This window comes from Pelodiscus sinensis, chromosome 1, assembly GCF_052426305.1.
Source record: "Pelodiscus sinensis isolate ZL-2025 chromosome 1, ASM5242630v1, whole genome shotgun sequence".
NCBI classification, from domain to species: Eukaryota; Metazoa; Chordata; order Testudines; family Trionychidae; genus Pelodiscus; species Pelodiscus sinensis.
Genome location: NC_143052.1, coordinates 91,491,036 through 91,518,276, shown reverse-complemented (window position 1 = coordinate 91,518,276; position 27,241 = coordinate 91,491,036). Strand labels below are relative to the sequence as shown.

Sequence of the window (27,241 nt, the reverse complement as noted above, 5' to 3'; positions counted from 1 at the left end):
GAGGAAGAGCAGTGTGGTGCTTGTAATAGACTCTCCACTCCAATCAGGGAATATGGGGGGGTGTATATAAAATACAATATAAGAATTTATGCAAAGAATGAGCACCACAAAATGCATTCTTTTCAAATTGGGGCTAGAGCGATAAATGGTCTTTTATAACATTTACTTGTCATATTGCTTTTTGCAAATGAATTATATTGCATGTGATAAAAATTTTGTTCCCCCCCTCCCCCTCAAACTGGTAGATGAGGTGCTTCTCTGCCACTGAGTTGGAGACATCCACCAACAAACTTCGGGTTACTTCTGTGAGCCTCTATCTGAAACACTTAGTCTCCTAAAATGGCATAAAGGCTTCCATTTGCAGACTCTGTGGTTCTGATCACTCTAATATTAGGTATTGTAAAGGTGCTCTTGTTAGGCCCAAATGTTGTTAGGGTTTTGTTTGCAGTCTCAATTAGGTATCTTACTTTCTATTTGAGTCCTTTGAGACAGAATGCACATGAATAGTGCATTAAAGTTGGCTCTTTGGGGTACGACGTGGTGGTGAGGGGAAGCAAAAAACACTTTTTTACAATTGGTAGAATTAAAAACCTAATGCCAGAGGCTTTTGAAGTTTCCCAAACAAATGGTGTATTAAATAAAAAGGTTATGGCTTCTTGAAACAGATGCAGGGGAAACATGCAGCTTGGGATCAAACTTCTGTAATCTAGGCACAAAGAGGTGAAATTATTTAGGGGCTAGCATTGTAGGATATTGTGAGGTTTGATGTGTAACTGAACTCAGTAGCTTTTGCAGCTCTGAATCTGAGTCTTGTATTTTTTTTTTTAGTTCTTGTTTTAATTTTTGCCTTTATTTGGTCTTAAATCAGATTGGTTTTTGTCAGAATACAACAGTGGTATAGTTAATCTGTGTTTGCCCTCTAATAAAAAACGGTTCCATAGTGTTTTTTTCTTTTTTTAAATTGGGGAAAAACAACGAACAAAGTCCTTGTACACTAAATTTCAGCTTGCGGTTTACAGTGAAAATGTTATTTGCCCTATTAAGGTCAAATTAATCTATTGCTCCAAATATTGCTTCTGAATGTTTCTTAGAGCAGGGTGGAAGTCTCCAAGTGTTAGGGATTTTTTTGTCGCCAAAGAACAGAAGAGAACCTACTGGTGGTCACACTCCATCTGAATTTGTAATAGTTGCCCTTTGGAATCTCAAGTCCTTTTCTTGATCAGTGAGTGAAAGAGCTCTCCACAGGAGCTTTGCCCCTTTAACCAAATTAGTGTCTGTTCACTCTAGTTCAATTTCTTGTTGCTTCAATTTTTGTTTTTACTTCAGTCCATCCGTGGACTCTGTCCCATATCTCTTTGGAAGAGACATTTTGTCTCCCCATAAGAATACCTTTAGGCCATAATATTTCAAGTTTCAAAGTATGTTGTTAGCACTTTGTTTTTACCTCTTCTTAGGTTATTGAATATTTTCACTTTATCTTTTGTTTCAGGGTATTTTAATAAGTTATGCAAGATATCTTACGTGTTTTTGCCTTCTGAAGAGCCTTGGCTCCCCTTTTTTTGTAGGGTACTTCAGGTCATGAGCCTCTACTCTTAGCTGGTTACACTGTGGTGCTGAGTTGTGTGCTGTGGGTTGGTGTCTTTTTTTTCTGGTCTCTGCAGAGAGTATCTTGTGCTCTGCATTTCACAGCCATTCCTTCTGCTGGAAGGTACAGAAGAGATGCTGTATGTTTAATACATAGTAGTATACATTTTGGCACCCACCAGTCAGTGTTAATGGGAAGCTTTGAGGTGCACCTGTTAGTGCTTGCAGGACTTGGAGCTGTGATAGGGAATTCTGAATGGAATATTGAGTGCTTGTTGATAGTTTTGCCTGATTTGAACACCAAGTGTGTCTGGTACAAGACAATGCTGCTTGAAGTCTCTGTTGGACAAAACAGACAGAAATGACAATATCAAGCTTTGTCCAATTGTTCATTTATCTTTTACTTCAGACAGAGCTATTTCATAGTCTGATTTACTGATGCATATCGAGGCTGCTGATGAGTTGCTTGGAAGGATGATCACTCTTCGACGTCCCACTTTTTGATCTCTTCACTGTGCAGTGATGTAAATGGGGGTGAAGTGTGAGGGGGGTCCTGGACCAGAGGCCTCACACCCCTGTTTTGCCTGTTATAAGACTCTGCCTCGAGGCTTACCTTGAATGTTTTGTCACTTTACACAGTTTCCACGCCAAGATTCTTCAGGCATTTCTGTGCACACGTAGCACTCTATAGAACATGTTTAGGTATGAAGTGAAAAACTTCCGGTATCTGGAGGCCTCTGGAGCAGGGTTCCAAAAAACTGGGATTATTCCATCCTCTGTTACTAGAAGATAACCACCCAGAAACTTGGTAGAAAAATCTGTTAATATACTTTCAGACATAAACCTTATTTTAAGGAGGTGAGGAGAATTTCGTCCAGTATTGTAATCTGAACGAGATTTGCCTGACAGAAAAAACATGAAAGGAGGACTAGCACTCAGTATCTCAGCCCACTTCCAGTTCTGCTTCTCTACTCTATAATGAGTAAAGATATATTTTGCTTAGATTGCAACCTCCTAGGGATAGGGACCATTTTTGTGTTCGTTTGTATAGTTTTTCTCATCAGGTTCCTGGTCCCTCACTAGGACTCCTAGGTAATACTGCAATATAAATGATGCTAGAGATACTGTTTTCCATCTTAAATAGGACAACTTTGAGGTGCTAGGGCACTGAGTTCCTAGTGCATTAAAGGTCAAATTTTCCTTAAGAATATTGATTAGTGAGGCCTAAATTTGAATAACTTGAGGCCACCTGGGTGTCGGCCCATCCAAATGACTGGCTGGAGGAAAACTGCTCTCAGGCTGAATGTGTGGCAGGCTGGAAAATCCATAAAACCCATGCAATACCAAAATGATTTATGTTAACGTAGGATAGCATGGGTCTCCTGAAGAGATGACTCTCTCATTGTAAAAATAAAAAAGCTCTAGTTTCATTGCATGGCTGAGACCAGCTGATCTATACCTTGTTTATCTCCAGCAGAGAATAACTACCATTCCATTGAAGGTCAGAAGGCTTTGTCGGACCTTCAAGTTGACATCCATCTATCCCATGGTCGGCAGATACTTCCAATAAGTTGAGATCTAAGGAAGTTTAAGATGAGTGCTAAACAGTGCGTGTTCTTGGTGGTGTCAATGAATATTTGCATGTGTTGGACTATGATATAGAAGACTGTGAACGCAAGGTAGTGCAGGGAGCCTGTGGTGACTCTAAAGAGAGTGAGTGGTAGTAGTTGACAGCATGGGAGAGAAGCTAGGGCTCTTGTTCCATAAAGCAAGAGAACATGGGAGGGAATTGTGAATTGAGTAATGAGACAGATTGACTGTTATTGACTTTAAAGGGTTAAAGGTTTGTCTGTGTTCTATCTGAAGGACTAGGATTGAAGCAATTTGTTCATTCTGTGTATTGCTTATGTTGTGGTCTCTGAATAGGGATCTAAGCAAGTAGTCAACTAACCGATAAGCCAGCACTTACGTTAGTTGAGTCACCTACTTGCATTCCCTCCACCCCACTGCCTCTGTATCAGAGGCAGCAAGAATGGAAAAGCAGGAGCTGGTGCTAGGGGGAGCTGGCTTAAAAGCCATTTCCCCCCAGCACATCTCTTCACTGCGTCTCTGCAGTTTAAAAGTACTAAGAGCTGGGCTGCCTGCCCACCCAGCTCCTATTATATTTTAACTACAGAGCTACAGCAGGGGTAGCTCCTGGACCTGGCATGAATCAGGTCTGAGCACTTCTTCCCTTATCAACTAATCATGTAGTTGATAAAAATTCTATTGACTACATGATTAGTGAATTACCTGTCTCTTAACATCCTTATTCCTGAAAGGATAATGTTTCATGGGGTGTCTTTTTCACAGATGAGCTCTGTGGTTGCATGGGCAGTAGCTGATGTTTGGGCATAGCAGAAGCATCTGCTGTTAAGCTTATAAGACAACTGTTGAATATCCTCTTTGCACCTTATGGCTACTTTAATGCTATTTTTTATGAGTAACCTTTTGGATATTGCCTAATCAGAGATAGAGTTATGGAGACAATAACATTCCCTCTTCTCTACATCTTCACTTGACCTGTGAATGCATGATATTAATGCATCCCCTGATTAATCTCATGGAACACTGAAGGTCGCTTTTAGATATTCATGAATTGGGCACTCTTAAAATTTGCACTTCAGAATTTAAACCAAAGTAAATCTTCTGTATTTGGAAAGGTACCATGATGTCTCTAGAGATCACAAATCACTGCCTTGGTGGTGATCCATTATCCCTTACTTTGGTTATCTTGGATGCATTTTGAGTGAAAGAGATAATTAGGTTGTAGAAGTCACAGAAAGCTGACTTGACTTCCTGAATTTTGATACCAGGTTCTTGAATAGCTGGCCAGTGGTCAAACCATGGCAGTGCTCATTTGCTCAGAGGCAATGCAGCCTGTTCAGTGTCAAGATAAATACAATCTGCAAATTCATATGAATATGAAGCAAGCTGTGATAGTTACATGTAAGTGCACACACAGCAGTTTGATGAACTCCATTTCCTGTGTCCGTTCTTTCTTTGATCTCGCAGGTCAATGGGATCTCCCTGCTCATTAGCGGTCTTCCAAACTACTAATTTGATTTTTAAAAGTGAGCAGTGGGTGCAGCTACCTAGTCCTATGCTTGACAACCCCTCTCTGGCTGCTAGAGAGCTTGATGACATAATTCAGTTGTGCCACAGAAAAAACTTTTTTATACAGAAAGTCGTAAGAAGTTTGAACAATGTCTAGTTTCTTTCTGTTCTTTGGCTGTAAAAGACTTTGAAGCTTTGGGTTTTGGGCAATTTGACTTTACCAGTCACCTCATTTTTGGTTGATGCTTACTGCTGTTCTCATGAGACAATTCTTTTGTATTCTTTGGAAGTGAGAATATTGGCAAATGATACCTCTAGATAAAAGAAAACATTTATATTCTGTATCTCAATGTTTAGAGCCAGAGGGTTATCTCCCAACCACTTCCCTTCAATTTAGTATGATTTTGCTCTTTTTTTTTCCTTCATGCACCTGCTACTTTCTTGCCTTTTGAGAACTTTTTTTCCCATTTTGTGGAAGCATTCTTACTGCTGAAAGGCTGATTTAGCATGACCACCAATGAGGAGTCAGGGTTGAATTTCATCTCTTGCTGTTAGAGTTGTTCTCAGAAACAAAAACATGTAAAGGTTAGAACTTTTGCTTTCGTTCACTTAGGAGGGAGGATCACATAAGATGGTTAGCTCTTCAGAGAGATGCTAAGTGATCCCTTCATTGCATGAGGAAAAGTAAATATGGCTTTAGAATCCCCCAAACAATAATTTCATATTAATTTACAGGAGTGCTGCATACCTTAAAACCTTTATATGGGCCTTTGCAAGCAATGATGTGTCAAACTGCTATGAGTTGAGAGTTCTTCTTGTTCTGGCTTTGGTTTTGTGCCATGCTTAATGTGATGCACCATTCACAGACCACATTCTCTTGCAAAATCTCTCTGCTATAGTTCTAAGTTTTATCCCACCAGTTAACAGGTGGTTTTTCAGATCTTTGCTGGACCATGGGCTGTAGCTTCTGAATCACTTTTCTTTTGTTTCTGAGCCTTCTTCACTGATCCCCTTAGCCTTACCTTACTTAAACAGTGTTTTCTGGTTGACAGTCTCTCACCATTTGACATTTGTTTTCAGAGTACCATATAGCCCTTTTTAATGGTTTGATAGTGCTATCTTTATGCTGCTTCTCCTTTGTAATCCTTGTTTCTTTCCATTCACTGATGTTTGTTCTCAATAAACAAGTGAAGTTCTTTCTGTTCTTTCTGATGTGAAATATTAGACGTTCATGTTTTCCTCTTGGGTAATGTATGCTTAGCAGAATTAAGGGGCCCTTTTTCTCAATTTCATTTATAAAATAATTATATTATAATAATATTGGAAGGTACTATGAATGATCAACTGATAAAATATAAATGCAAGGCCTAGCATTTGCATAAGTTTCCCCCCAAATAATGGAGACTAAAGGATGGTTTATTTGCACTTCATTGCGGCAGAGGATAATCAAAATTAATGAAATAAGGGAGGGGTGGAAAATGAAAGCAAAAATTTTTACCCAGAAGGCCCTTTATCTATGGTGCATGGATAAGTCTGTGATGGAGCATTAAAATGCAACTAGAACTGAAATTGCTTCATCTTAGTCCATCATAGGACTCTTCCTTTGCTAATCCGCAGCAGCAAAATTTTCAGAATTTTTTGGTAGTTCACTTTCCATTTCTGAAGTAATACTTTCAAGTCTGCAAATACTCTGGTACTAAGGTCTTGCAATTTGGTAACATATCACTGTGATCCCTATTGAGCAAGTATTTAATGCAATTCAGCCTTTCAGTCTTAACCTACTGCTTATTTCTGCTATTCTTTGTCTTCATTTTAAATACGTTAGTGAGGACTTGTGATCATACTCCTTGAGTTCAGTAAGGGTGGGCGCGTCCCCTTCATCAACATTGCAATTGTGCAATAATAGTGTATTGGCAACACTGATTAAGGCCAGGTCAACTCTGGCAGAGAAAATCGATGTAAGATATGCAGTTGTAGCCGGAATTGCGTATATGCAGTTGATGTATCTTACAAGGATTTTTCTGGGGTGGTCCCACAGCAGAAAGTCAATGAGAGAGTTTTCCCATACTTCTTGCGATTGCAAAGAGTACTGTGGTTAATGGGGGCTCTCAGTGTTGGATTTAGCGGATCGATCCTCTGGTAAATATAGACATGCCCTATGACTAACAATGTCTTGAATCGCTTTTCTTTTGAAAGTGAACTAAAATATCTGATAGAGCATTCATGAAATGAAACTTTTAAAAAATGATTACAATTAAACTTGATTGCTAATTATGTAAAATAGCATCTAACTAAATATTAGGCAGAAAACTCAGAAGACTGTAAACATTAGTCATAAAAATAGTATAAATTTGTAATATAGCAGGTGATCTTTTGTGTAAACTTTCTGGTTTCTATTTAATATTGTAAAACAATCACACAGATCGCTGACTTCATAGTAAGGATTAAGAAATGCACGGTACCTGTGCCATATCTCTTTTTTGTGATTTTTTTTCTAGATTAGAATGCTTGGTGCTGCTGTATCTTGCCAATTGCAATAATCTCCATGTTAGGGATGTAAAATCCCGTTTAATCAGTTAACTGGTTAAAAGTTAGGTTTAACCCATTCACAGATTAAGCGGAATTGTGGGTAGGTTGCTGCTCCCAGTTCCATGCAGGATTCCTGGGTCCTTCCCTGGCCTGTGGCATGGTAGGGCTTTTGTAGCCCTCCACTTGGGGCGAACCGCGCATAGGTTAACTGTTACCCAGTAAGCGTTACCTGGGAAGTTAACAGGTTACTTATTCACATCTCTGCTCCACAGGCAACCTGTCTGGGGCTGTGTCTATGCTTACACTTGATGGACAGAAATTTTGTTGCTTCTAGGTGTTTGAACCCTCCTTCCCCCAGTAAACAACAGTTTTGTTGTGGCAAGTTTAAATGTAAACGCTGCTTTGTTAGCAGGAGTGCTGTCATCAACAAAGCAAAAGCTTCTAGTAGTCAGTGGAAGTATTCTGTTGGCAAAAGTGCCAGCAGCGTTCACACATGCTGACTTTTAGAGACAAGGCTTTGTCGACACAGCCGTGTCTCTAAAAGCTGTGTAGAGTAGACATACTCTGAAAATATACCAGTTGACCTTAATAGTGACCCTGCATAGCAATTTGGATGGCTTTGACTCCTCCTGTCTTTCACTCTCACTTATTCTGCCTGTATAGCGAGGGGATGGTTTATATTTTATAATTCTACACTTGAAACTAGATAGGATCATAGTGGATGTTACCCTATGTAATAGATTCATTGAATCCAAACTTGATTTGGCTTTACAAATTGGGATACTTTAAGGTAACCAGCAAAAGAAGGGAAAAAGTACATCTACTCTGTTTAGCTACTCCATGTTTTTATAAAGGAAGTCTTATGTTTTGCTTTTACTCTAGAAATCCAGGTTGTGCCTGTTCAAAAAATGACTGACTTAGTTAAGTGAAAGCTGAGAAATTGAGGGGAAGGGATTTTTAATGATTCAAAGGATTATTTTTTGACTATGAAAATCTATTTAATTTCAGTGTTGAACACTTTGGAAAAAGTCTTTGTTAAACTAATACTCCCACACTTAAGGTCTGAGCATTCACAAATATGTTCTGAAACAGCCAACAGATCCTTCAGCAAAATAGGTTTATGCAGGGAGTGGGGGTTGTGAATGAGATTTTTTTCATGCATCGTAAGAAAACAAAGTGTCATCTCATTAAAAGTCTTTGAAGTTTAGGGATGTTCTGCATCAAGGCATGCTGGTTAATTTCAAATACTATCTGATGCTGTAATAGCATGTGAACAGTGCATGTGAAGGTGTGCTGTTCGTCTGAAATAAACTGGAATGAAAAAAAATCCTTGATTTCAGTTGGTCTGAATTTTTAAAAACATTTTTGTTTTCTTTTTTTCTTCTAGATTTTGGATCCCTCTTTGATCTGGAACATGATTTGCCAGATGAACTAATCAGCTCCACAGATTTGGTACTTACCAATGGTGGTGACATTAATCAGCTGCAGAATACCATTGGCATAGCACAAGATGCTGCATCTAAACATAAGCAGCTTTCTGAACTGCTACGGGCTGGTAGTTCCCCAAACCTCAATATGGGGGTTGGTGGTCCAGCCCAAGGCATGGCAAGTCAAACACAACAGAACAGTCCTGGAATGGGAATTTTAAACAGCATGGTTAAAAGCCCCATGGCACAGGCAGGGTTGACGTCTCCCAATATGGGGATGGGTACAAGTGGCCCAAATCAAGGTCCTTCGGCCCAGTCAACTCCAGGAATGATGCCCGCAGTAAATAGTCCAGTTAATCAGCCTGGCATGGGAATTAACACAGGAATGAATGCTGGCATGAATCCTGGGATGCTGGCTGCAGGCAGTGGACAGGGGATGATGCAAGGACAAGTCCTGAATGGTTCAATTGGCGCAGGAAGAGGACGACCCAACATGCCATATCCAAATCCAGGAATAGGTAATGCTGGTAACTTGTTGGCTGAAACTCTACAGCAAGGTTCCCCCCAGATGGGAGGACAGACAGGACTGAGGGGGCCACAACCTGGCGCAATGAACAAGGTAAGAAAGTCTTGTTTACTTTTACACAAACTATGTAGAACTGTAACATTTATAAGAACTAGGCTAGAAAACTAATTGTTGACTCTTCCCTTTGAAGACACTTTATTTTTAGCTTTCTAGATAATTTGGTATAAAAGATTTTTTGGCATTAGAGGCATTCAAAGGAGTTATCAAGTGAGAATTACAACTTATATAAGAAGGCACATCCATTTCCAATATTGCTGAAGGTGTATGCTACTTTTTAAAAAAACCTGTTGATGTTTTACAATGCCATCCCTACCACTCTAAACTAAAGATTCTCTGATATGTTTTGTTCTGAGATGATAGATTTCACTTCTGTACATAAATGTTCCTTGGTGGAACAAGTGGGTTTGAGACTTTATTAAGAGCATATTGATTAAATTTCTATGGATCCATATTTAGTAAGAATTCTAATAAGTATTAGACCTGTGCACTTTGGTATAAAATTTGGAAGACTGATTCCAAGGTGAGGGAATACATTGGAAAAAAGAGAAACATTTTTGAGTGCTACAGAAGGAAATGAGTTTTTAATATTGGGATGGAGAAAAGTGTAAGGAATTGTACTGGATCATTTTTAAAATGGAAATGACATGGCATGATGGAGTCTAAATTGCATGTAGACAAACCCTGTCTCCTCCCAAATATTCTTTCAGGCTTTGGGTTAAATTCTAAAATCAGAAGTCAGGGTGGAGTGCTTCTGCCTGCAGCTCTCCCAGGCCCACCACCTGACAGGGGCTTCTCTGGCCATGCTGTCCCCTGCTTGTGACAGGCCTGGAGCTGCTCCAGCCCCTACTCTGTAATTGGAAGGCCTCATCTGTTAAGGTTAATGGATACCGATTACCGGTTAGCTGTTCACATCCCTAATCTATAATGTGGACTAGATCTTAACTAGTATTAATAAAATGGTATCAAATTGCCTAATGAATAACCTAAGCAATAAACTATTAAAATGAAAACTGATCATGTGAGTTTGATGTAATAGCAAATATGGTATCCAGCAGGTGGAAGCATATCTAAATATGAGCTGCCTTTTGACTGGGTTGTAATATATTTTAAATAGATATTAATTTAGTAGACTAAAATCTCTTTGACGGTTTGGTAACCATGATGATTACAAAAGGGTTGCTTGCAATATACACTTCAAATGGTGCTGTAAAAAGAGAACTAAGCAATTGTTCTCTAATAAAAAATGTTAAGCATATCAAAATAACTATACAGAAAGGAATTTTGATGCATTATTCTCTAGTCCAATGTGAAATCTTATTTCAAGTTGACAGTGGCTAATTTCAAGACTAATAAATTGCAATTCAAGATGGATTTTAAATACTAGATTTAAGTATAAAAAGTTTATCCTATTTCAGAGCTTCTGTTTAATTTGGAGAAAATCTTTAAGATTGCATGGTCAGTTTTTAAATTGATAACTTACTATTCCCAACCTATCAATAACTAAGTCTTGAACTGTGCTGTGTGGATCCAAATAAAGAAGGAAGGACTTTCAAACTGATCCAATTGCTTGTTTTGAGATTTTAAAACCAATACATCACTGCAGTTTTTGGAAACCTTTTAATTTGCCATTCTGAGATGACACAAATTAGGGGTGTTAAGTTTAATCAACTAATTGACTAGTCGATGGAGTTTTTGTTGATTAGTCGGTAAGAGGGGGAGCTGCAGTGGGGTTGGCTCCCAACCCTGGGAGCTAATCCCACTGTGGCTCTGCCTTTTAAATGTATTAAGAGCTGGCAGAAATCAGCTGTCCTGGGTCCCCCCTGCTGTGCACCAGCCTTTGAAATATAGTAAGAGCCAACAAGCTCTTAATGCATTTAAAAAGGAGAGGCACAGGGTTGGGGACTGGACAGGAGCCGGGAATCAGCTGATTCCTGGCTCATGTCTGGTTCTTGCTACCACCTGCCTCTCCTGCCCCCCAAGGAGACTGTTGGGAGGAACCAGTTTTTTTAAGATGATAGAGGAAGCGGGGGGGGGGGGGGAGGGGGAAGGGGGATGACTAGTCGACTATTTGATAAGCTTATGTTTATCAGATAGTTAACTTAGTGGCTTACATCTCTAATACAAGGTTTAAATTGGAGAGAGAAATCTTAGTTACAAAGTTCAGCCCAAACAAAATTCATGTACTTTTCAATTTCTTATTTGATTTTAATATACCTTGCTTATAAAGTTGCTGAACTGCCTGATGAAAAGGAACAGTCTGAAATGGAGGCTGAAATTCCAGAATGTCTTCATTTGGTTTAGTTGTTGGCAGGGAGCCTACATTTCACTGCTTGCTCTGGAGTTAGCAGAAGCTAATAACAGTAATGTCTCTGACCATTGTGTATCTCCACTCATCTGCTCTTATCTTTCCCGCCTCCAAATCTTCAAAAAATAGTTGGAAAAGGAAATTAAATGTAACAATTATGTTTTAACTTTTATTGTTTAAAATATTTGGTAAATGAAAGTGGTGGAGTTTTTTTAATCTAGGAGTTTGGATTTACTCATGTAGGGTAGCTCTTCATTTTGGGAAGTGGAAATGGTTGTATTTATGTTTGAAGGCCTATTGTTGCTCTATGGAGTTACTGAAATATTTGCGCAGTGATGTTTAACTGGTGATGATGTGGATCAGGGTTGTGCCTAAAAGCCAGCAGAAATTGAAGTGGGAAGGGAGCTAAGCCAGCACAGGGTGTTCTCCACCAGAATGAACCTCCTAGCTGTTTTCTATTTGAGTGTAAGGTAGGGGTGGGATTTCACCCATTGTTCTTGCAACAGGACTTTGAAGACAATCTGTTCTGTTTACACTTACTAAGATGGTTTCAAATTTCAGCATTTTAAGGACAATATCAAGTTAATTTTGTTTTGATGGATTGCGGATATATGAAAGGTTTTTAAAAATATAGGAAATGGGTAAAATTTTATTCATTCATACTATATTAGTTCTATAACATAAGTTAGATTAGTAAATAGTAAATACAGAATTTCAGTTCAGTAAATAAAAATCTCACTTTTTACAAAGTCCTTATACTTGTTTTGCTAGGTTGTATCTTCATATCTGTATCAAACTTATTTATACAAATACGCTGGTTTCAGCAGGCAGAGGGAAACTTTTTTACTTAGGTTCCATGATATTGAATATGCATACTGCTGGCTTTGCAATCCTATGGAAGAAAGCCTGGCACTACCTGGCGGACAGACAAATCAGTTGTTAAAATTTCTTGAGCTAAACGTGATTGCATTTTATTACTAAGCTTGTTGGGATGCTTATTTGGAGATAGGATTGTGTGCTTGGAACAGAATTGCTCTAAATTTACAGAGGATTATCCTTTTTTGATAGCTACCTGGACTTTATCTACATGACCAAAGGTTTAGTCTACTCTCCTGAATAAAAATTGGATTTAGGAGTTTGATACTTATTTGAGGGTTTTTTGTCTTTACAACTGAACAAGGTTCTAATTGGTATATTATAAATTCACATGTCAAACAATATCACCATTGCATTTTTCCAACTCTTCCATCCCTGAGTATGGATGTAAAAGTATAACCTGGGCTTATCAGTTACTGTTCACAGTTAACATGCAGGCTCCCGCCCTGCTCCTGGAGAGCTGGCTGTATATCAGGCAGCAGCATGGGATGACAGTTGGCTCCCTAAGAGTGGAGTGGCAGGCAAGAGCTGGTGCACACTGGGAGCCAGCTGCCACCCTGCACTGCTGGTGATTGTAACCACTGAGATTTCCAGTGGTTACACGGTTACCCAATTACCCACATTTTACCATCACTACCCCTAAGTCAGTTAATCTTCAACAAAACTTGCTTTTATTCTGCTTCTTTGGATGTTCAGCAGTTTGCTGTTAACACTTTTTCATTACTGTCTCTTGCTTGGTGAACTCATAATCTATTCAGATAGAGAAGGTGCTCCATAGACAAATATAATTTGTGTATTTCTTTGGTGTTTGCATTCTACCATTCTGAGTGCCACAAATCTGAAGGCCAAGTGATGCCAGCCATTCCAAGTAAAATATTTTAAATTTCTGTTTTTCAGAATTTCATTTGTGTTAAAGCTTTACATCTGTTTCAAATGTTTAAAAAAATTGTTTGAATCAAATTGTTTGAGGATTTCTCAATACCTAATTTTGGGAGTGTACATGTCTCAGAAGTTAGACTGTTAAAAACATCAGGCAGGCTTGTTCAGGTGACTTTGTAAAAATTTACAATTTAGTTGTATTGGAGGATAGTAACTTGGATCTGCTTTACCAACAAACTAAACTTTTCAAAGGTAGAATTCGCTTGTAACTGATTGAAGTAAGATATTCTTAATTTTGTAGAAAACATATTTTTCTCTTGTTTAAATACATCCCAAATAAAATATACCAAAGCACCTTTGTTAAAATTCTTCAGATGACTTAATTTTAAAATAACATGAACTTTATCAATTGTGGTGTTCAAAGCAAGTAGAAGGGGGAGAGAAATTATATTTTGTAGTAGGTATGGGGCTTCTGAAGTTGGGGCAGTTAAAAATGTAATAGAAATGTTCTTCCCATTGGCATCTTCAACCATATTTTTAGGGGTGATATTTTGACCATAGTATTACTATACCTCCTTAAATAGCTTCTGTTTTCCATCCCAAATATGCGTATTTCAGTGGTGGGTGGATTGATATATTTGCAGTTTTCAGATGAAGGGTGCTCTTATGATTGAATGCTGATCCATTAAAAAATTAAAATTCACTTTTAGCTGGGTGTGTGGTGGCTTTTTTGGTAGTCTCCTCCCCCTCCCCCCCAGTAGGGGACAAATCTGGCTAATAATCTGTTTTCCCAAGCAGTGTCATAGGTGTTTTGCCAGTAGGTTATTGGTTAATCTTATTGACTACATGTACTCAATTCCTTGCTGCCTCCATATCAGAGGCAGCAAAAATGGGGGAGAGTGAGAGCCTGTACTGTGGGTAGCCGGTTTTTAAGCAGACTTCCCCTGAGCACAGGATTTGCAGAGCTGCCTGCTTTCCCTTGCCCCTGGAGTCATTACTCCCGGGGAGCCAGTTTTCAAGCTAGCTCTCCGCATGTATGGGCTCATGTGAGTCCTTTCTTCCCCCTCTCCCCATGCTGCTACCTTTATCAGAGGCAGCAGCTGCAGGTGGGAGGGAGAGGGGAGACTGCTGTGGAGCAGTCTGTCAGCGTTGGGCCCAGGCTTGTGGTGGACAGAGGCTGCTCTGTGGGATGCTGGCACAGCCTCTATCCATGGTGAGCTCAGACCCCCTGTGGACAGAGGCTGATTCCAGCCCTGTGCTGCTGCTTCTGGTTTTTAAACCAGCTCTCTTGTGGACCTGCTCCTGCCTGCCATCCCGTGCTGCTGCCTCTAATACAGAAGCAGCAGCGCGGGGTGGCAGGAGGCTTCCTCCGTGTGGGGTGCACTGACTGCTGGCCCCACCCCCGAGGACTATTGAATAGTCACGTAACCAATATTTTGTGTAGTTACACAATTATTGAATTAATTGCTAGCTAACATTTCTAGTTGGTACAGTAGGTAGAACTCTTCCAACAGTCACTGATGAGGTAATGTTAACATTTAATAGGGATCTACTGGCAGAGGCTATTATGCAATATGAAGCACAAGAGTAGTATTCAAGGTAAGCAGTCCAGGATTAAGACTATCTCATCACAGTTTTGCCATTTATAGTTGCTTGTTGGATCTACTTACCTGCTATCTTGAAAGACCAATACAAAATGTATCTGATGAACTTTACGCACTTAGTTACCTGTTTTTCTTTAAATGTAAAAGCTGCCATTCAGGACGTTCATGAAATGAGTTTTCCCTTATATAATTTATCACTCACAAATGAGGTAAATTTTGTCATGGAGGTCATTGATTCCCAGTTTTTAACAGACTCTTTGACTTCTTGTAGCTTCAGAGTGGTAGCCAGTGGGGCTTGAACAGTGGGTTGGTTGTTTTTTTGTAAATGAGTAATTGCTGAAATTTTCAACGGTTACAAGTTTACATGCAAGGGGAAAAGTGGCTCTGCAGGAGCCAACATGAGTGGTGAGCACCATCTCCTGAGGACATGCCTGTCCCTCCGCACTATTGCACTTAATCAGAGATAGCAGCATAGGAGAGCAGTCGGGAACTGGTATGTGCAGGGAGCCATGGAGCTGCCTACATTTCCCCCACTATTTGAAGGTGGTGCTTTCGGTGATAGTACAGTGGTTGGAGATGAAGTAAAATATGAGTTTTATGGACAAATCCTTTCCCAGTTCATGCTAGCTGGTGTCTGCATTTTCTGTGACTACAGCAGTGACTATTGGTGAGAAGTGGTTATGGTGGTCCTCATTCTCAGCTAGGTCTATAGATAGTCTTTGAAGTGGTCTCTCTCACTCAGATTGTAAGGGAGGCTACTCTGCCTTGCTGTGTCAGGCAGCTGTACTCAGGCTTGAGTCTTTCTGGCAGGGTGGAACAGTAAGAAGTCTGCTAGGCAGCTACAGAGATATAAAGGAAAACAACTCGTAACAGTTGGGTGGTTAGCTTTCCAGAAAGCCATTGACAAGGTCCCTCACCAAAGGCTCTTAAGTAAAAATAAGTTGTCATGGGATAAGAGGGATGGTCCTTTCATGGATTGATAACTGGTTAAAAGACAGGAAATGAAGGGTAGGAATAAGTGGTCAGTTTTCAGAATGGAGGCAGCTAAATAGTGATGTCCCCCAAGGGTCTATCCTGGGACCCACCCTATTCAGTGTATTTATAAATGATCTGGAGAAAGGGGTAAACAGTAAGAGCGCAAAATTTGCAGAGAGATCTTGGAGTCATTGTGGATAGTTCTCTGAAAACATCAACTCAGTGTGCAGCGGCAGTCAAAAAAGCAAATAGAATGTTTAGGAGTGATAAAAAAAGGGGTTGGAAAATAAGACAGAAAATATCTATATAAAACCATGGTACGCCCATATTTTGAATACTGCGTACAGATGTGATCACCTCATCTCAAAAGATATATTGGCATTGGAAAAGGTTCGGAAAAGGGCAATTAAAATGATTAAGGGTTTGGAACGGGTCCCATATGAAGAAATTAAAAAGACTTGGACTTTTCATCTTAGAAAAGAGGCGATTAAAGGGGGGATAAACATAAGAACGACCATACTGGATCAGACCAAAGGTCCGTCTAGCCCAGTATACTGTCTGCTGACAGTGGCCAATACCAGATGCCCCAGAGGGAGGAATCACAACAGGTAATCCTCATGTGATCCCTCTCCTGTCGCCCATCTCCAGAGAAACAGTGGCAAGGGATACCTCTTTCTGGAAATGTAAGTATACTATATCCACTGAATCCCCCTTGTCCACATGTTTGTTGACCCCCTCAAAGAACGCTAGCAGATTATTAAAGCATGATTTCCCTTTACAGAAACCGTGTTGACTTCTCCCAACAAATTATATTCATCCATGTGTCTGACAATTTTATTCTTTACTATAGTTTCAACTGTTTTGCCCAGAACTGATGTTAGACTTACTGGTCTTTAATTGCCAGGATCACTTTTGGAGCCCTTTTAAAATAGTCATCATATTAGTTATCTTCCAGTCATTAGGTACGGAAGCTGATTTAAAGGCTAGGTTACAAACCACAGTTAATAGTTCTGCAATTTTCCATTGAGTTCTTTTAGAACTCTTGGGTGAATGCCATCTGGTTCTGGTGACTTTTTTCTGTTAAGTTTATCAGTTTGTTCCAAAATCTCCTCTAATGACACTTCAATCTGGGACAATTGCTCAGATTTGTCCCCTAAAAAGAATCTCCCCAATATCCTCAGCTGTGAAGACTGAAGCAAAGAATTAATTTAGCTTCTCCACTATAACTTTATCATCTTTGAGTGCTCCATTAGTGTCTCGATCGTCCAAGGCCCCACTGGTTGTTTAGCCAGCTTCCTGCTTCTGATGTACTTTAAACATTTTACTGTTTTGAGTTTTTGGCTAGCTGTTGTTCAAACTCCTTTTGGCTTTTCTTATTATATTTTTACACTTAATTTGACAGTTTATGCTCCTTTCTATTTTCCTCACTAAGATTTGACTTCCACTTTTTGAAAGATATCTTTTTATCTGTCACTGCTTCTTTTACCTGGTGGTTAAGTCATGGTGGAACTTTTTTGGTTTTCTTACTGTGTTTTTTAATTTGGGGGTATACATTTAAGTTGGGCCTCTATTATGGTGTTTTTGAAGTTTCCATGCAGCTTGCAGATATCTTACTTTTGTCGCTGTACCCTTTAATTTCTGTTTCACTAACTTCCTCATTTTTCTGTAGTTCCCCTTTCTGAAATTAAATGCTATTGTTGGGCTGCTGAGGTGTTTTTCCTGCCACGGGGATGTTAAATTTTATTATATTATAGACACCATTTCCCAACGGTCCAGCTATATTGACCTCTTGAATCAGATCCTGCACTCCCTTGTGGGTTCCAGAACCAGCTGCTCCAAGAATCAGTCATTTACGGTATAAAGAAATTTTATCTCTGCATCCCGTCCTGAGGTGACGTGTACCCAGTCAATATGGGGATAGTTGCAATCCCCCACTATTATCGAGTTTTTTAATTTGATAGCCTCTCTAATCTCCCTTAGCATTTCATAGTCACTATCACAGTCCTGATCAAGTGGTTGATAATATATCCCTACTGCTATATTCTTATTATTGGAGCATGGAATTTCTATCCATAGAGATTCTATGGGACATTTTGGCTCATTTAAGATTTTTACTTCATTTGATTCTACATTTTCTTTCACATATAGTGCCACTCCCTCATCAGCACGACCTGTTCTGTCCTTCCGATATATTTTGTACCCTGGTATGACTGTGTTCATTTCACCAAGTTTCTGTAATGCCCGTTATATCATTGTCCTCCTTTAAAGCTAGGCACTCTAGTTCACCCATTTTACTTGTTTGACTTTTAGTATTTGCGTATAAGCACTTTAATAATTTGTCACTATTTATCTGTCTGCCATTTCTTGATGTTAGACTTTCATTTGATTGTCTCATCTGATCCTACCCATATGTCTATTCTCTCTTCCTGATTAGAACATAGAGCATTTCTATTAATAGAACCTCCCCTAATAGATGTCTCTGTCAGATCCATGTGTTCCTCTGCACCAGTCAGCTTTCCCAGAGCTCTTAGTTTAAAAACTGCTCTACAACCTTTTTAATGTTAAGTGCCAGCAGTCTGGTTCCATTTTAGTTTAGGTAGAGCCCATCCTTCCTGTATAGGCTCCTCCTATCCCAAAAGTTTCCCCAGTTTCTAATAAATCTAAACCCCCTCCTCTCGACACCATCGTCTCATCCACACATTGAGACTCTGAAGCTCTCCCTGCCTACCCGGCCTTTGCATGGAACTGGAAGCATTTCAGAGAACGCTACTATAGAGGTCCTGGATTTTAATCTTTCCTAGCAGCCTAAATTTGGTCTCCAGAACCTCTCTTCTACCCTTCCCTATGTCATTGGTACCTACACGTACCACGGCCACTGGCTCTTCCTCGGTACTACACATAAGTATATTTAGATGTCTTGAGAGACCTGCAACCTTCGCACCAGTCCGGTAAGTCACTAATACCGTACGGTTCTTCCGGTCATCTCAGACCCAGCTATCTGTTTCTAATGATCGAATCCCCCATTACTAACACCTGCCTTTTCCTAATGACTGGTGTTCCCTTCCCTGGAGTTGTAGCCTCAGTGTGAGAGGATGCCATAACATCATCTCCAAGAAGGGTCTCAACTGTGGAATCATTTCCCTCTGCTCTAGTTGAATGTTCTTTCCCTGAGCCTTTCATCCTCCTTGACAGCACAGCATCTGTGTGACCGGAGGTGGGACAGTTCTACTGTGTCCTGGAAAGCCTCATCTCCGTACTTCTTGGCCTCCCTGAGCTCCTCCAATTCAGCCACTCTGACCTCCAGAACCTGTATGTGGTCTCAGAGGGCCAAGAGCTCCTTACACCGAATGCACAGATATGCCACCCGCCTATGGGACAGGAAATCATACATGCTACATTGAGGGCAATAAACAGGATAGCTTGCACTCTGCTGCTGGACTTCTGCCTTCATTCTCTCCTAAAGCTACTTAGGTTATTGATAGGGTTTTTATTTTAAATCAGGAAATTTTGTTTTTAGTTTAGTTTAAAAGTTTTAAAGCGATGGCAAGTGCACCTCACCCCCTTCCAACTCCCTCTCTAAACTCCTTGCTAGCTGACCCTGTTCGCAAGCTCCCTGGTCACTTACTCACAGGCTTTATAAAGTTCTGGCCTTTCCTGATAGCTCTGCTCCCTGGCTAAGGCTCAGCCAATGAACAGAGTATTCTAGATTTCAAATCCTCTTTAAGAAGCTCACAGCTTCCAACTGCTGGCCACAGCATACGGTCCTTCAAACAGCTCATCACTTGAACCTTCAGACAGACAAATGCAAGCTCGGCACACAGTTTCTTTCAGGCAACTAGGAAGCAACCCCCCCCCCCCCCACTTACTTCAAGGGTCCCATATTAGCTCCTCCTTCACCTGGGGAACTCCCTCTCAAAACTGTTAGCTGACCCTGGTTGCAAACCTCCCTGGTCACTTACTCACGGGCTTTATAAAGCCCATGCCTTCCTGATAGCCTGATATGATAGAGGTCTATACAGTCATGACTGGTGTGGAAAAAGTGAATAAGGAAAAGTTAATTCCTTGTTCCCATAATATAAGAACTCTGGGTCACCAAATGAAATTAATAGGTAGCAGATTTAAAACAAAAGGAAGTTGTTTTTCACGCTGTGCACAGTCAACCTCTGGAACTCCTTGCCAGAGGATGTGGTGAAGACTTGGACTTTAACAGGGTTCAGGAAAGAGCTAGATAGAGCCATCAATGGCTATTAGCTAGGATGGGTAGGAATCGTATCCCTACCCTCTGTTTCTCTGGAGGTGGGTGACACGGGAGGGATCACATGAAGATTACCTGTTGTGATTCCCTCCCTCTGGGGCATCTGGTTGGCCACTGTCAGCAGACAGAATATTGGGCTTAGATGGACCTTTGGTCTGACCCAGTATTGCCATTCTTATGTTCTCTAGTCACCTTGCCCAGGACAGAACGTTGAGCAGTCTTGAGCTCACATCCTCCTAGCTGGGGCTGTCAATATCTAACAGTCTAAAGCTCTGACTCTTTGAGGAGCAGAGTAGGGCACAGGCTTTAGCCCATGTCTCCTGGCTAAGGCAGCCAGCACACACAATCAAAGGTTCATCATCTCTTGACCGGGGTTGGAGAGGTCAGAGAGAGAGCCACAAGCCAAGCACAGGCCTTCCATCCTAGGGATGAAAAGTCTGTCACCCCAGAGGTGGGGTTGGCGGCAGAGGGGATATGAGGACCCTGGGTCCACACGATTCCACCGGGTCCACATGATTCCACCAGGTCCCACCGTGCCCTAAGAGCAGCAAAGTATCTGCCATTGTTTCAGCAGGGATTCCAGCTGCAACACAGTGACCCCCACTCCAGCAACAAAACTGGACTAAAGTCTGGTTTCCTTGGGTTACTGCTTCTGGAGAAGTTATATGTTCCAGTGGCCCTCTGTCCCTTCTGGGTATACTGTGGAAGGCAGTCCACAAGTCCTCTGGGCTCTGAATTCTCTGGAGGCAGGGTGCTATGCAGTACGGGCTTGTCTGCAGAGACTGGAGAGATTTGTTTCCTTCCAGGGCTTCTGCTCAACTGAATTGCAGGGCCCTTCTTTTATACTTCCTATCCCACCCCAGTACTTCTGATGAGGGTGGTAGGTTAGGCCTGAGTTTGCCCACCAAGAGGAAGATAGTGGTCCCTGACTTTTAAGTCTGGAGGGAGGCCATGATGCCACACTATAGTCTTTCATTGAAGAGCTTGGCTAGCTAGAGAAATAGTTGGAAACAAGAACAATGTATTACTGTTTGATTGTGGTAGTTTTCTAAATTCCCTCTAAGGTGCGTGGCTGTGCAACTGTACAGCTATTTTCAGAGTCCCATTTAGACAGTCAAAGCTCCCATGCAGGCAAGGAGCTGAGCCGACTGGCTGGGGGGTGGGGAGCATGGCAATGAGTGGCTGGGCAGATTCAGTAAGTAATTGGCTTGGGGGGGAAGTCAGAGGGGAGGGGAGTTAGGGGAGTCCCATCTGCCAGACAGAGGCAGAAACCCAGCAGTCTTCAACTTTCCTGGGCTGGGAAGGGGGTGGAAAGGGCTGCCAGCATGGGGTTGCTGGGGGAAAAAGGGAATGGGGTGGGTGTTGGCATCTGTGCAGTGAGAGAGAGGCAGGGGGCAGTTTTTTGGGGTGTCGGGGGTCGGGAGGGAGGGGGGGAAGGCAGGATGCATGGGGAGGTGTGTGCGCCAGGGGACATTTGCATGATTACATTCACAAGTTTAATTCTTATACTAGTGGTTTGAATTGTGATATTGGATGGCTCGCACATTATCAACCAACCAAACAATGAAGGTGCTAATGGTTCTTGATGTCTGTGTAGAATCTGATTTGTGTCCATTGATTCTTTCCCTTAGGGACTGTCCAGTATGTCCAATATAGCTGCAGTGCCAACTCTGCCCACATATCTATACAAGCGAATTCATCACTGGAGCCAACAACATAAGCTACCAAATCAAAGTCTCATTTAACTGCACATCTAGTGATTTGATCTGTGCCATCAAATGCCAGCAATGCCCCACTGTTACATATGTTAGACAAACTGGATGGTCCCTACAGGAAAGAATCAATGGACACAAATCAGATATATGTAAAGAGAACACCCAGAAACCTGTTGGAGAACACTTCAGTCTACCTAATCACTCTTTAAAAATCTCCAGGTGGCTATCTTGTCACAAACCAGTTCTACAAGCCAAATACACAGAGGTGTGTTGGAATTACAGTTCATCCACAAATTCAGTTCCTCCAGTGATAACCTTCTTAATCGAGATAATGGATGGCTGGGACATTATCAACCTAACATTCAGTGAAGGTGCCAACAGCTCTTTGTGTGGATTCTTGCGTTAGTACCCTTCCTATCTAATTGCTATGCTATGATCCTTATCTGCTTCTTTTAACTATTCAGTCTTTAGGTACCTGTAGGTTACCAGTTCTGGCTACTTGTTTTCCCCTTTGATACTTTCATACCCTCTGATCCTTTTTCCCGACCCCTTCTTTTTCCTTCTCCTGTATTTATTTTGGATCTGCACATCCTAAACTCCAGTCATCTGAAGAAGTGGGCTGTGCCCATATAAGCTCATGATACCATTTACATGTTTTGTCAGTCTTTAAATGCTACTAGACTATTTTGTTTAAGTTTTTCCTGTTACAGACTCTCTCAGCTACCACTATAAAGTTTACATAGGTGTTAATAGCTTAAGATAAGAAAGGAAAGGATTGTTTTAACAGATTCAGAAGGGGTAGCGGAGTTAGTCTGTAACTGAAAAAACTTAATGAATAGTCAGACAGTGTTGCTAGACTATTCATTGTTTAAGTGTTTCTTTTTAACAGATTTTTTTGGAGTGTTGCAGATATCTAAATCTCTGAACTTTCCCCTCATTCAGTTTACTTCACTCACTTGAACTTTTTTCTTCTTCATTCATTCCATATACTGCTTTTATTATCTCTTCTTCCCTTGCTTGATTTGCCCCATCCTACATCTCATTCTTCTCTCCCCTGGTTTCCCCGTACATGTAACGCTTCTCACCCAGTGAAAGGGTGTATGAGATGAAACGGAATAATGTAGGGAGGAAAGTGAAAGGAGAAGAAAATAAAATGTGGGCTGTGCTGGCAGTGGGAAGGTGAGAATGAAGAGGTTAGTGAGAATTAGGAGAAGGGCAGAGGAAGGAATGTAAGACTGAATTAATTGAGATTGATTTTTAAACAAACAATTAGGTGCACAGATTAAAATGACAGAAAATATTGTCTACAGCCTTTCTAAAAATCACTATCAACCACAGTGAGTAATTGCCAGAGACCTGTTGCTCTAAAAGACTGCAGTTGTCTGACAGGTAAATTCCTTCTTTGTCTCCAATAAGCAGTAGGGGCCATGATAATAGCTTCAGTGCAGAGCCCTAGTTTGTCAGATAATGCAAGAGAAACTGGAATATATTTGAAGTTTGTAGCTGAAGATGAAGATACCAGCCTGTGTGTACTGTTCTTTGTGTTTTTTTTTTTTTTTTTTTTTTTAAGATTCATTGATGGGGAAATGGTCTAATTCTGGTTAGGTATGTTTTTGTAGGTTTTGGATGAATGCTAGATCACTCCAAAACTGCTTTAAGACAACATATTATACCAAAGCTGTTAGCTCTCTTCTGTTTCCTGTATCAAATTCACTGTTCTCATTTAAATGAAATATACAAGAATTGAATTGAAAGCTCATGTGTGGGCTTTATGCTAATTCTTCATGGTTGCTTGGATGTACATGTCTTGTGTTTCTAGGACTTCTGTAGACTGGTTTGCACAACCACAGACTGGTGTGATCCAGTGTTAGGTCTTAGGGAATCTTAAGCTTTGGTTAGAAGCTTTTGTTTTTCCATTGAAGTGCTGAGATGCAGCATGAGTACCTGAAGTTAATCATCTGGGACAGGAGAGAGGAACCTTTTTTTTGGGTCTCGGGCTGCTGACCCACAGGAAAATCCGTCAGGGAGCTGCACACAAGTGTGTGTGTGTGTGGGGGGGGGGGGGAACCAAACCAAAACAGAAACCTCACTGACGTAGCCCCCAACTGAGAAGCAGAAAGATACTTTCCACGTTCCCCTTGCACACTAGAACCTAAGGAGGTCCAGGTTAGTGAATTGTGTGCTCCAGCCCCATGCGGGGACAGCCAGAGGCTGGAGTGCTAGCACGAGCTCCCCAATGTGGAGGCGGAGCCTTGGGGGCCAGAACCAGGCAAGCCAAGACCTGCATCCTGCCCCTGAGTCTTAGGTTCCCCACCCCTGATCTAGGGGATATGAATGCTGTTTGGAAGAGCCCATTTCCCTGTAAACTTGATCAGAGGAATTTTTCAACAAATTGAAGCTCATGGTGGTCCTATTCCAGAATTCTTAACTGATATGGGATAAATGAGATATTGCTCTGATATTGATTGCCTTAGGGCTTCTTGTAATATGCAACACAAATATTTTTGTATGAGATGATTCACACTCTTGATTTTCAGAGAACAAAGTTCAGGTCAAGCACATCTGAAAACAGTCCCCTTGACCGTTTATTTTCCATTCACCAGTAGATGGAAATGTTGAGTTCTGTTCTACAAAGAGGATGTGCTCCATCAGTCTTGAAACTGGTGTCTTCACTAGGTCAGTGCTGATTCTTTCCAATGTAGGTTATCTATCCATGCCTTTTAGAAGCAATGCTTAGTATACTGTGATGGTGTTCCTGCAACATTTTGTCATTGTTCTCTGAGGCAGAGGTTTTCTCTCTAGGTTTTCTTCTTTTAGAAGTTGTTTCAATCTTTTCCCTTTTCCAGCTTAACCTTACAAAGGCAAACTTACTTAGCCGCCCTTTGATGAATGTAACTCTCAAGCAGGATTCTCCTGAAAGCTTTTAAAAATTCCTCAAGGATGAATTAAAATTTTCCTCATCCATCCATTTTTGACAGTTATTTGGGAAACTACAGATTTATTTCCCTGCAACTATAAGCTGCACAAGAATGGTTGAACTATTGTCTCTTTCGATTGACCAGGACCAAGAGATTCTTCTTTGAGTAGTGTTCCTTCAGGTGTTCTACTATAGGTGTATCTGTGCCCCTGTGCCACTGCCAAGAGATTTTAGGTGGCTTTCAACTTACACATGCGCTCTCCCTTCCTTGTGCTTTGCCTCAAAGCTTTCTAGTGCTGTGTTGATGAACTGCTGTCAGGTCCTTCTCAAATGCTCTTGGCTTGAGACAGAATGAGTAGCAACCCATTTTTCTTAACTCAGTTTTCATTATAGTTGATAGTTTTTTAGTTTTAGGGTATGTCTACACTTGTCCCCTTTTCAAGAGAGGGATGCAAATGAAGACCTTCTAAATGGCGAATGAAGCTAGGATTTAAATATCCCATGCTTCATTTGCATATTCTCATAAACTTCATTGTATGAGGTATAAGGGTTATTTCGAGAGAGGGATTTTCTCTCAATAACCGCGTCTTATTTTGAAATGGCACCATAACGTGAATACGCAAATGAAGCGTGAGATATTTAAATCCCGGCTTTATTTGCAATTTCGAATGTCTGCATTTGCATCGCTCTCTCGAAAGAGGGTGCAAGTGTAGACATACCCTTAGAGTTTAAATGTATTTTTGTAGCATGTCAGGCTTCCATTTTTAATTTTTTTCTCCCTGTTCCTCCTCCTCCCATTCTTTGGGGGATCAGTCCTTGCAGGATGCATGCCCTGCTGCCCAAAGTATGAATTGGGCACCTCTTGTTACAGAAGAGTACTGCCTCTGCCTCCCATCCTGCAGAAGTGCACCGTATACCAGCAACTGAATGCTAGAGCCTGAAAAAACTGAGTTAAAGTTGAATCTCCTTCTCATGAAGGGTCTTCTTGAATGGTGTCCAATCCTACTTCAGAATCCCCTTCATGCTGGAGGTTATCCCCAGAGCTTTGAAATTCTAGGGAGGGGGAGCTAAGGAGAAAATGTGACTCCCCTTGCAAAGATCTGAAGGGCATAGGCTCTGAAGCTGTGGCACCACTTACATAAGGTTAAAGCCGCGACCATACTGTTTTTGCAAGATTGGTACTGACACTGAAATCCTTGGCTAGTCACTTTACAGAAAAACTCATGTAGACAGCAACTTCTATAAAAGATCATTGGTATGGATGAATCAGTAGTGACAATCCTTAATGGTACTGATGGCAGCAGTACTTCATGATCAGAAATGCCAGAGTTCCCACTACTTGGTACCTGTACAAAGTGTACCCTGGTTCACAGAAGCACCAGACACACTATAGGTGCATGCGTCTTCAATTTCCCTTACAACAAATGGTCTGGTGGCACTTTCTAGACTAACAAAACATACATATGCATGTTTTGTTAGTCTGGAAAGTGCCACCAGACCATTTGCTGTTTTAAGTTTATCCTGTACAGACTAACTCGGCTACCCCCGAAGCTTCAACTTCCCTGTAAAACCTGCCCTATTCCACTGAGGAGTCAAACAGTAACCAAGACAACAGCCTCTCTTTGGACTCACTGTTAATTACAGGGCACAACAAAATTGGGAGTAGGGATGTCAACCTGTAGTCAACTACACGATTTACTGATAACCTTGGGCTTATTGGTTAATCTTGTCAACTGCACGCACTCCACTCTCCCCCTTGTTGCCTCTATCTGATAGAGAAGCTGCAGCACAGATGGTGAAGGGGGTTGGCTGGAGCTGACGGGTGTGGGGAGCTAGCTTTTAAGCAGGCTCCCTCTGCGTGCCAGCCCTGTGGACCCATGTTGTGGGGGGTCCGCCCCAGCACCTTGCTAACTCCTACAGAGGCAGTGATGGGGGGCAGGCAGGAGTTGAGGCTGGGGGGAGCTGGTTTAAAAGCTGGTTCCCCCCAGCACCAGCACCATGGTGTCACCTGCCCTCCCCCACACTGCAGCCCCTGTTTCTGATGCGTCCAAGCTCCCCGTGGAGGGGCTGCTGCCATTGACCAGCCTTTGTCTGCGGGAAGCTCTGACGCTCCCTGTGATAGGGGCTTCTGCCACCTTGCACTGCTGCCTCTGATACAGAGGCAACAGCGCAAGGTTGCAGGGGGTTCCTCAGGGGTGGAACGAGAGTGCGCTGTCTGCCACCCCCAAGAACTGTTGACTAGTCATGTAATCGCTAAAATTTCATGCGGTTACGTGACTTCTCTAGGGATGTAAGTGAGTAGTTGAGCATATAGTTAACTGGTAAACCTGTGCTTATTGGTTAATCTTCTCGACTACTCGCGTTCCTCCCTCCCCTCCCCCCCCAACCAAGAACAAGAGCTGGATTAAAAGCTGGTTCCCTTCAGCACTGGCTCCATGGTGCTGCCTGCCCCTCCTCACACTGCTGCCTCTATCAGAAGCAGCAGCATAGGGT

The 27,241-nt window shown here is 41.4% G+C and overlaps 1 protein-coding gene across 10 annotated transcripts in view; it reads left to right on the top strand.

Moving 5' to 3' along the window:
- EP300 (EP300 lysine acetyltransferase) overlaps positions 1-27,241 on the top strand; it is a 140,262-nt gene that overhangs the window by 10,798 nt on the left and 102,223 nt on the right. For 9 of the 10 annotated variants that reach the window (XM_089781069.1, XM_089781063.1, XM_089781087.1 and 6 more), the window contains exon 2: positions 8,597-9,255. The exons of the other annotated variant lie outside the window; for it this stretch is intronic. In XM_089781069.1, coding sequence (XP_089637195.1) covers positions 8,597-9,255 — 659 coding nt within the window. The remainder of the gene's footprint in view (positions 1-8,596; positions 9,256-27,241) is intronic. 10 annotated transcript variants of the gene reach the window in all.